An 11266-nucleotide genomic window follows, 5' to 3' on the forward strand; every position below is an offset into this window, starting at 1 on the left:
ACACTCTGTTAATGACTGCCCATCAATGATTGGCTGGTTATCAAGTTAATTACCAAGTTGAATCGCTGGTTTGTAGTGTAGCACGCTGTACTGATAACGCTAATAATGATTACTCATTATCAAGTTACGCATAAAAAAAGATTTAATTACCAGTTTATTTTATAATTATTTTAGTTCACAAAATTACAATCAAATGACCAAGATGAGGTATTGTTCAACATGTTGGAGGCATTCAAACAAGAAGACGGAGGTGCGCCTGCTTGGGACCACCATTTGATTGAAGGTGTCATCATCCAATCGCAAAACAGACTTTTTGCTCAAGACACAATTGACAGGGTATTCCACCAATCAGATAGTTCCGATGGGCGGTCCTTAGCCTCACGGTAACGTCCATGGTCTCTGTTGTACGCGCTGGTCTAGACAAGCAGTATGGCGGAAGAAGAGAGTGAATTGGAGTTAGACAGGTTTAAGAAAGAACTGGAGACTTTGTTGAAGACTAGTGCAAGCGACGAAGGCGGACTCCAGAGCAAGGCGTACTGTGAACGATTCTGTGAGGTAAGATGACAGGCTGGACGAAAGCGTTTTCAAGCTATTTATAAAAAGCAAACAGAGATGTGCTAAACAGTGTTAGCAGCATGTCAGCAGATTCCCCTCCCCCAGTGTACAGCCACCGTGAGCCAAAATCACACTGTATTTTACCCCAATAACTACGGGTGAATTCAAAATACCGCAGGGGTAGATCTCAACAGTCCGGGAGTTAATTTTAATCACGATTTGTCAAACACGGGCTGTCGTTTTCTTTCAGTTAGCTTCATTAGCCAGGCATGTGGCTAACGGTTAGCATTCCCAAGTTGCATTCCAAAACAAGCAGACTGCGAAAGAGCAGCTTGTGCACACTTCATCATATTTTATTTGCCAGCGATTTTATGAAACAGAAAACGGACCAAGCAAGTTTCATAAATCCTAATGCACGATAATAGGGTGTTAAATGATGGAGTAACTCGATGCTTCCAGTGTTAGCAGTAGTTGATGTCTTATTAACCAGTCTCTGCAAATGCTGGTTTAAAATCGCTGGCTTGTTCCCAACAGTTACTAAGCAGCTTTTCATTTCTAATGAAATCGTTGCCAAGTTAATGAATCCATCCTTCTTTCTCTAAAAATAAACTTTTTTTTTATGGTGGTTTATGGAAGTTTGATTGATGTTTCCTAATTTGTATCAGTTCATGTACTGTCGTTGAATGCTAGTGACTTCCATGACTGTAAACAAACATAACAAGTCACTTGACAGTAATGTTTTCTGGCTTTAGGAGCACATGGTGATAGTAATATATCCTTTTTCTATTAATTCTCTCTTTTTGTTTTCTTTTAGTTGGTGGTGGAGCAAACCGGACAATGGCAAGTGCCTCTTCCCCAGCTCCAGGTGCTGCAGAGTGCTCTGTGCTCTTTTGTCCACGGTGCCGCATCATTTCCTCCAGAGTGTGAACATGTACGCTACACACTGCGAAGTCTGGCCCTGTGAGTATATACGTCTGATTTTGACATTAAATCTTACTTAAAAGTGCTGTAAAACTTTTAGGAATTAGGACACACATTTACCTTTCACCAGACTGTCGTAATGTACTACCTCTCATGTCATTATAAACCTGTGTGGCTTTATTATTATTATTATTGACATTTGATATTTTGAAGAATGTTGGTTACCAAACAGAGTTTGCCTAAATGTAAAAAAAGAAAGACAGAAAGAAAAGAAATCACTGAGACATTTCTCGAAATACTTATTTTGTTCCACAGAAGAAATTAAGTCACAGGTTTAAAATAGAGATGTGGGCGATGACTAATTTCTTGAATGTTAAAAACCAAGGTTTTGTAACCGACCAGTCTAACAAACCCCCAGATAGTCAAAAAACAGTCCGTAAAAGTGACTTGAAATATCTTTATCATACAGTCAAATTTCATACTAAATGCTGATGAAAAATTGGTTGCATGCAGTGTGTTTGCCTTTATAATCAATGTATATTAAACTTAAGCATTCATTTAACCAATTTCAGCTAATTTAGACATGTTTATTAAAATAAACTGAATCTCTGTCATACTAGTAATTGTCCCTCATAACCAGTAGTATAACAAGCCTATAAGCAAGGTTAATTGTTAATTGCCAGTACACAAAACTGTTTTGATTGTTTTGTGCTACAGATATACACTTTTTAAAATAATATATTAAGGAATATATTAACGTAATTTGAACTAACTTAGGATGATATGACGGTCAGTAAATGACGACATAATTTATTTTTTTTTTTTTTTTTGGGGGGGGGGGGGACTCTTCCTTTAAGTATATGTTACTCTGGATGTCTGTAATGTTAATTGTCAGTTCATGGGTAAACTGTGTGTGTTGAAATTTCTGAGGTTTATACAAGGCCTACACATGTAACCAACCTATCACAAAGAGTATTTGTCTGGGATATTAAGCTTGAGAATATATCATAATACAACAGAGCAGTGGCCAATAGTGAATAAGACAGCGAATGCAGTCTAAGTTCCAGAAAACATCTTTGCCCACCTCCTAATATAAAACGAATCCTGTCTGAATAGGACCTAAATCCAGTGGAAGTTATAAAAGTGGCTAAAAGGCTTAAAGTATCGTTTACTGGAGCAACAGGTTGTAAAATAATTACAGAATTACCTTTTTTTTTTTTTTTTTTTTTTTTTTTTTCATTTGCAGAAGTATCTTCGAACTGCTGTTGTTCTTTGGAAAAGATGAATTCATTGAGCATCCTTTGAAAAACATTCTAGACTCATTCCAGGTAACTGCATTATTCCTATTAGTCCTATTATTCTTGGGTGAAGCGTCATGTAGAATTTTGTTTACTGGACTTCAGTGTTGTGTTCAATTGTGTTCTGTTACTCACATGTTTCCATGTAAATGGTTTGATATTTTAAAACAGTTTTTCTGCTCTATTCTAGGAGTGCTATGCGAGCCTGGTAAGACACCAGAATGTTTACCTTCTGCAGGTTAGACATATTATTAAAGATGGAGGTCCTTGGGCAAACCCTGTTCTTGAGGCCATTCTCAAGGATTCAGAACTACCACAAGAAGATGGTCAGTTAATCAAGCTTTTGTTTAAAAACATATAATCTATACCTTGCATTTCATAAACTGTTAATATAGTTGATTATTACATGAGTCTTATTTAGTGTTTTGTTCTCAGTGGACAAATATCTGAGCTCAGAAGTATCCATTTTCTTTGAGCTACGTGTGCGTTATCTGGTGGCATGTGAGAGGCTTCCGGAGGCACTGGCACTGACGAGGAGATGCATCAGGCACTCTGTTGTAGGGAGGCATCTCTATTTCAAGCAAGCCTACCTCATCTGCCTTTGGAGAGCTTCTCTTCATGACCGCTTGTACAAGGGGGTGAGTGAGAAATTATTTAATTGATGGTTTCACCACACTGGGTGTAAAATAGACTTGATGTATCTGGATTGTACATAGTCAATTTGTTTTTGGCTCTGAAAAAAGATGTCATACCTTAACAAAAGTAAAACATCTCCGTTGTCACTTGTGCTTTTCCGAGTAAGCACTGAGTACATTTTCTGAGTAAAGTTGTTGTGTTTCCTGTCTGTGCTTAAAATTATTTGATCTATTGGGCAGCATATTAATAAAGAACAATTTTCGGTGCTGGTGCAAATAGTATAAGGGTATTTAGTGTAACATCCTGTGTGTCTTTTCATGGGGCTCCTCAGTTGGTAGTCTCTTAACTTGACTGCTCACGATGATATGCGCTGCGCTTTTTTTAACATGCAGACAGAGGAATGAACGCGTATGCGTCATGGTATGCGTGTTTTGGGTGAACTATACCTTTAAAACAATTTTAATTTTATATTAACATAACATCTCATTAAAAACTACTAAAAAGAAAGATGTATAAAGATATAAAACATTAAACTGACATCATATTTTTATTTAAGTTTTTATTACAACAGAAGTACTAGGGGCACGTAGGTCCTTGAAGTAAAAAAAGATGTGAGCCATTGATTTTGGTGTCTATATCAAGTGCGCCTTTTTCCATTGAGATGAAGTAAAATGAATATTTGTGTATAATGTAGAATTTAAACTTTTTTTTACATCTTGATCATTTGCAGTATCTGGACAGTGTAAAGGCCAATTTATACTTCTGCGTCGGGTGCGCGTAGTAGGTACGGCGTAGCATACGCATTGACGTGTACCCTACGTCGTACCCTTCGCCGTACCCCTGACGCGCACCTCCTCAAAAATGTAACTACGCGTCGCGACGACGCGGACTGCAAGATCTCTGATTGGTCGGCTTGGTAGTATCACGTTACCTCCTACGCATTTCCGGAATGATCTTCTGCACTCTGGACCGCCCGCCATTTTTAAATTCCGAAATTCAGTGAAGAGCCAACATGGAAATGGACCAAGTGACCGAGCGATTAATTGAAGAAGTGAGAAAATACAGCCATCTGTATGACTCCTCTTCGGGAGATTACAAAGACTGGACGAATTCGTGGACTGTAAACACAGTGGAACCCGCTCGCGTCAACTAGCGTTTCGGCGGTGTAACTGCAGAGCAAAACAGACATACGCAGAAGTATAAATGCTCACAACGGCGTCGCCTACGCGCGTAGTCTACGACGTACACTACGGCGTACACTCGACGCAGAAGTATAAATTGGCCTTAACACCCAACATGCACTGCAAACAATTGGTGCAGAAGACTATAATGCCTTATTTATAGTTAGCAAAGCATACATGTGGTGTAAATAAGAGACTTAGGGCCATATTTTAACAATCCAAGTGCAAGGTCTAAAGCACGCGGCACAAGTGCACGTAGGGCGTTTCCGAAAAATGGGAAAAAAGATTGACGTGCATGGTCCAAAAGGGTTGTACCTATTCTCTTAATGAGTCATGGGTGTATTTGGGCGTAATGTGCCCTTAATGTGCAGAGCTGGCTTCACTGATTTATAATGGCAATATTCTTGAGAGTCTAGAACTCTGCACATAAACAGTTAGTGAACTGAGCTGGGCTGAGACCGTTAGGTATGTGATAAATAGTTTATTTAAAATGTAATACTTTTTATTTAAATTTTAAATTGTTAGTTTTTCATGCTGCAACGAGGGCCAATATGAAGTTGGCCAGTTAAACTGGCAAGGCTTTATTATAAATATATAAAAATATATATATATATATATATATATATATATATATTTTTATATATATATATATATATTTATAATTTTTTTTTTTTTTTTTTTTTTTTTCAAGATAAATGACATGAGATAAAGTCAATATACAGAAAAGGACATGCAATTTGTCACATGCAAAATAAATATTTTACTATAAATTAATGCAGTATCAGGGCTGTGACGGTGGCAATTTTTGTACCACTGTGGTGGTAAAGGCGCCAACCAGAGTAGTTAATGCTTGGTGTACAAATTACACTTTTGATATGATTCAGGCTTTAAAAGTGCATTAAAATACAAAGTATTTAAAGTAAAGTAACATGGAAAGCAGAAATTTAGTGTCAAGAAATTTAGAGGGCTGAGGGACACGAGCAGGATAGAGCCCAACTCTCATATCTTCATGTTTCTCCCAATATTTTAAAGCAATTGATACTGTAAATGGTCAGAAAAGCTAATTATATTTTTCACACAAGCAAGACATTTAAATTCAATGTTGAGCTGCCCGGGAAAGAGAAACTGAATTACCAGCAGGTGTGAAATACTCTGTAATAGGGAGCCCTGCACATGATATGTGGAAAAAATAGTTATTAATTATTTGTTCCCACAACTTTTTTTTCCCATTTATGCCTACAGTTTATTAATTGCCTCAACTCAAACATCACAAACAGCTCTTAGGGGTCTTTAAAAATGAAGGCATGTCTCAACAGGTAAAACTAGGCTACTTTCAATAACATATTAGCAATACATTTAATGAAGTTTAGCTTACCTGTCGAGTAGAAACTCTGCAAGTAGGTCATAACGATTGAGACCCAGACATTCCATCAAATCTTGTAATGGACCAAATTGTTACCACATTGTTTGTCTCTGTGCATTTTGGCAAAATGAATAAGTACAACTTGGCCACAATTTAACTAAAGTGAAGGAATGAATTAACAAGGTATGGGAAATAATTTTTAATTCAGTGGAACTGCAGTGGGGCGGTTGTCATGCAAATTATACAAATGTACAATATCACATTGTGTTGACTTAAGTTTTAGTGATCTGTTCATGTGTAGGATGGTAGTGTGGTGTTTGTATATAAACATGGCAGAAGCTTTAACATATTAAAATGATATTAAAAATGTTAAAATATGTGTGATTTGTTTTTTTATTTGTTTTTAAATATTGGAATATAATGAACAATGTCACAGATCACACTATTGTTTTCTTTTCTAAAGATGGCAGACATCAATGGGAAGGATGCTGTAGAGATACTCTGCATGATGGAGAATGAGGAGAAAGATGAGACTGTTTTGATGCTGAGTAAAGGCTTCCTATCTCAGAAGCTCCAGATTGGAGATATGTACTACCTTTGGTGGGTCTCTCAAGCTCTATGAACATTTACAAGGGGAATTGTGTTCAGTGTATTTTCCCTATTTCTAGCATTCAGAATTTTTACACAGTCATTGTAACAACCTGACCAGAAGATAGAATTGAAGGTGCAGATGATCACGGTCTTATTTCTTGCTGTATTTTTATTTTTTATTTTTATTCCCATTAAGGATTTGGTCTTCATATGGAGCAGAATCTACCTGCGATTGAACTTCTCTAAGCAGGACTTCCTAGAGGAATGCAAAATAATGATTCTGTCAGCAACCAACACAAAAGCGATTTTCCCATTTATGAAGGTGATTTTGGCAGAGGTAAGATATTATTTTGTAATCGGTTTACTCTTGTGTATGAAACAAGTAATTGTGTTTAAATATGTGAAAGTGTTTATGAAATGTTCATTTCAGTGTCTTCTTTTGTTGAAATGATAACGGCAATTAAATTTGAATTATTTTTCAGCTAGGAAAAGATGGCCTGGGGTTTTGTGTGGAGCTTTGTGCACGGTCCTTGCAGACTGACCTTAAGAATGATCCAGTCACCAAGTCTCTTATCTACAAGACCATTGCATACCTACTCCCTAATGACCTCGAGGTCTGTAGAGCTTGTGCACTGCTAGTGTTCTTCCTAGAAAGAACTATTGAGTCATACAAGAATGTGTTCCTCCTATATACTCACCCTGATCAGGAGTACCATGCAGACACCAGTCTTGTGGGTAACAGTATACGCTTTGAGGCTCTCCAGATCCTGAAAAAAGACCTGTATTTTGACCCTGAGTTCTGGAGCCTTCTCAACATTGAAACAAACTGTCTTAAGCTGATGAGTGATAAGGTTGGTAAAGCAACTTTATGTGAAATCATGCAAAGAGATAAGTGGATGCCAAGCTACTGTGTGAAAGGATATTGTCAGTGTTATGCAGACAACGCATATGAGTCTATCACTAAAGCAGAGAAACATACCAATCAACAAAAACAGGAAGTGGAGTCAGTGAAAACGTGGGTCAATTCTGTCTCAGGGGAAGCATCCTCCAAACCTCCAGGCAAAAGGCGGGGGAGGAAGCCAGGGACACAGCTTGTAAAAGATTCACAGGCCTGTCCAGTTCGGCGTTCATTTAGGCAATTGGACTTGGCAAAGAATCATGCCAGGCAACTAAATAGTAGACGCCAGAGACGGCAGACAGAGATGAACACTCTGAAGCGCAAGGGAAGGAAACCACAATGGCTTTTGGACCAGTTAGCTGGCCGAGCAGAAAACAGTGAACCTCAACAAGACAAGAAACCAGGAAGGAAACCAAAGCAGTCAAATCTTTTAAAGGATATTTCCTTTGAGGAGCCATTAAGTGAAATTACAATGAAATTTTCCTACCCTGATAATGAAGTTGACCTTTCTTCTGATGTCCAGGCCTCACTGTTTTCCACGGAGTCCCCTCATATGACTGAAAGCAGTACTGACAAAACTGCATCTCAAGAGAATTTGAAATGGCCTGACAGTGCTACGTCTCTTATCGAGTTACTATCAGAGTCTATTCCATGTAGGAAAAAAGACTTCAGGGTGAGGGAGGAGATTGTTTTCCGGGAGCAAGGCCTTTCTATGGTTCATAAATTCCACACATATTCAAGAACAGTTGAATTAGAAGGAATATCAGTCGACAGTTTACCCAAAGATGAAGTTAAGGTGGACCATAATGAATCCAAACAAGAAAGACAGTCTGCTGAGCAACAGTGTGAACCGGCAGAGAGCCCTGGAGCTGCTTCACAGATTAAAAATGCTGTAGAAATCAAGGCTACTCCAATCCCAGTTATAAATGAGGAAGTATCCACTCCTGTTGAAGCCATTCTAGAGCCAGTTAAAGAATTCATTGAACATCAAAAAATGAATGAGTTATCAGGTTCCCAAGATGCAAACACCAAATATCCAGACTATGGTCCTTACAGTCCTATAAGTCCTCCAGAAAATACTGTTGTTGATCTTCCACCAGAAGTGAAAAATCGAACCATAGCTGAAGCCATTCCTGTACCTGATAGTACGGCAGAAAACATCACAGGTCTTCATGAGGATGGTCCTCCAGTTCTCACTGCAGTGACAATGCTCCTTGATGATACAGGGGCTACTTTAAGTGAAAGTGAGACTGCCACTTCTTCTAAAATTGTGCACGAGAGTACGGAGGTGCCAGTGCTGTCACCAAGACCTGATGAGACATCACCGGAAATGCACGCAGCTGTTGATGTTCTAGTCCCTGAGCTTATGCCCCCAAGTGATGCAAGTTGCCAGCTTTCATTTAACTGCAGCATTTGCAAAAAAGAAACCAAATACAAATACATTCTACGGCATGCGATGTGGCATCATCGGATTGACAGAAAGTGCATGTTCTGTCACAAACGCTACACTCATGGGCGCAGCCCGTCAGTCCATTTTAAAGTGCACATACAGGAGCTGAAAAAGTCTAATGGGCTCTTTAATGAAAATATTTGTGAGAATGCCACTGAGACCACCTTGCGATGTGCCCAGACAAGACTGTTTAAACGTGTGAATCCTGCCGTGCAGCATAGGTTTAGAAACATCAAAATGAGGTTAAACTGTACTTTGAACATCACAAATTTGCACAGGGAAGGGCAAATTTCAGAGCCCAGGGAGAGATTGCGGGCAAGGTTAGTTAAGGATTCAGATCCTTCAAGTACATCGGAAGAACAAAAGAAGAAAGTTTGCAAGATGAAAAGAAAACGTATAAGGAGTGCTTTAGCAAAGAGATCTCAGTCCATAGATGAGAACAAAAAGTTTTTCAGAATGGGCCTAGCAAGGAAGAGAGCAAAGACTATGCAGACACTAATTCCAGATGACAACCATTCAGATATCAATGGCAACTTGGCTCATAAGGTAAATGGAGTGACCAGAAAGAGAAGAAAATTGAAGAGTGAGCCTGAGACGAATACCCCTGATGAAAAGGTTCAGACATCATTACCACAGGACAGCAAAGTGAAAATCGAGAGTGTAGAATGTCAGAAAGATAATGTCAAGACTGAACCTGAGAATACAGAAGTAACAAAAGACAAGAGGAAATCAAAAAAGAAAAGAAAAGATGAAATGCTGGACTCTGGGCTGAAAATGAAGAAGATTACTCCTGGAGATCAAAAAGAGGATGGAGAAGATATAAAGAGGAGGAAGATCACAAATAGCCTGGAAGGCAGTTCTGAGAATCAGGAACCAAAAGACAATAATGCTGAATTTAAGGAAATAAATCCAATGGGGCATACAAATGGGACTCAGCCAAAACCCAAAAAGTCATCCGCACCATTCCAGGGAAAAAGAACTGGAGCATCTACACATGTCAGATGCCCTGTGGAGATATGTACGTTTAGTGCAAAGTCAATCCTTGTCCTTTCACATGTGCTGTCTCACCACCATAGTGACAAGAAGGCACTTTTGTTCTTTTTCAACTTTGGAAAGGAAAAATGTCTTTTCTGTTGCAGAAAGTTATATAACCCTCAGCATTTTTTTGACCATGTGATATGCCACAGAGGTGAGCTGAAGTTCCCATGCTACCATTACGGCTGCAAGGAGAGGTACCAAACACGGATGGAGCTTAGTGAACACATGCTAGGCCATCATCCGCTGAGAGCATTGTGCTGCTTTCCTGGATGCTCTGTGCAAGTTGAGAGCAGTATGCTCCTGTATAGGCATGAAAAAAGTCATTATCGACTCGATACAGATTTGGAAAAAAAATCATTCCCCAAAGAATCTGAACCAACAGTGCATGGAGTCCCTCGAAGCCTGGAAGATAGTATGGAAGCACTAGCAAATTCTTCAGTCAGTCAACAAATTCTAGGTACAGCCAATTCGAAGGGTCCTGCAAATCAAGATGACGATGGAAAACCTTTGGTCCTCAATAAAGGTTCTGTAAACTACAGTAGCAAGAACCATAGTCTTGTTAATGGGCATAGCGAGTGTGACAAAGTTGTTCCTCCCAAACTTTCAGATCCAGTCACTAAAGAGCAGGAACCAACAGTTTTAGGAAAACCTGTAACTAAACAATTTGTTCGACCTCTACCCTCAGCCTATCTGGATGAGTCTTACATTAGCATGCCAAAACGTTGGAAAGAACCCCAGGTGGGCTCAAAGTTATTATGCTCTGTGTCAAAGCCAGAAAAACTGCCTACCAGGCAGCGTTGCTCTCGATGCTTTCAGTCTTTCAACAGTGAGGAAGAGCTGCAGACACATAAAGACAAATGCACATCCCTCTTTGGTTTTGATTCGGATGATGAAAGTAAGTACCTTTTTTTTTTTTTTTTTTTATTGTGAATCTTATTTCAATTTAATTTTTTTTATTTTTTTTATTGTTAAATACTTTTGTTTTCAACAGGTGCCTCCTGAATTTGGAGAAGCAAGCCTCTCTACTGAGAAAATTGCTAAATGCTGCTGTAGGCAATCAGCGTTCTTACATGTGTGCTTAACATCTTTGTCAGTGTCTCAAAACAGAGCTATATTAAGAACTACATGGGAAATGAATTTTCCCTTGATGAAGTCTTGTATAACCGATCTGCTGCTGCTGCTTTATTTCGGAGCGAAGGTCTGTTATCTCTTCATATAAAAAAAATCAGAAAAATGACTTTTTTTTTTTTTTATATATATAAAGTCTTTTGAGACTTGGGACTGTTTTTTATTTGACTGTCATCTTTGCTAGAAAATGAATGTTTGTCTCTATAA

General features: G+C 38.6%; 1 protein-coding gene across 1 annotated transcript; it reads left to right on the forward strand.

Annotated features, from left to right (window-relative positions):
* The first annotated feature begins 101 nt into the window (after positions 1 to 101).
* On the forward strand, positions 102 to 11160 carry LOC109068780. Its single transcript, XM_042757548.1, has 9 exons — positions 102 to 555; positions 1370 to 1515; positions 2723 to 2804; positions 2965 to 3100; positions 3210 to 3412; positions 6418 to 6554; positions 6741 to 6882; positions 7028 to 10826; positions 10923 to 11160. Exons 1-9 carry the CDS (start codon positions 430 to 432, stop codon positions 10931 to 10933), a joined length of 4782 nt encoding a protein of 1593 aa, XP_042613482.1. The 5' UTR covers positions 102 to 429; the 3' UTR covers positions 10934 to 11160.
* The last annotated feature ends 106 nt before the right edge of the window (positions 11161 to 11266 follow it).

The sequence above is a fragment of the Cyprinus carpio genome, chromosome A1 (assembly GCF_018340385.1).
Source record: "Cyprinus carpio isolate SPL01 chromosome A1, ASM1834038v1, whole genome shotgun sequence".
NCBI classification, from domain to species: domain Eukaryota; kingdom Metazoa; phylum Chordata; class Actinopteri; order Cypriniformes; family Cyprinidae; genus Cyprinus; species Cyprinus carpio.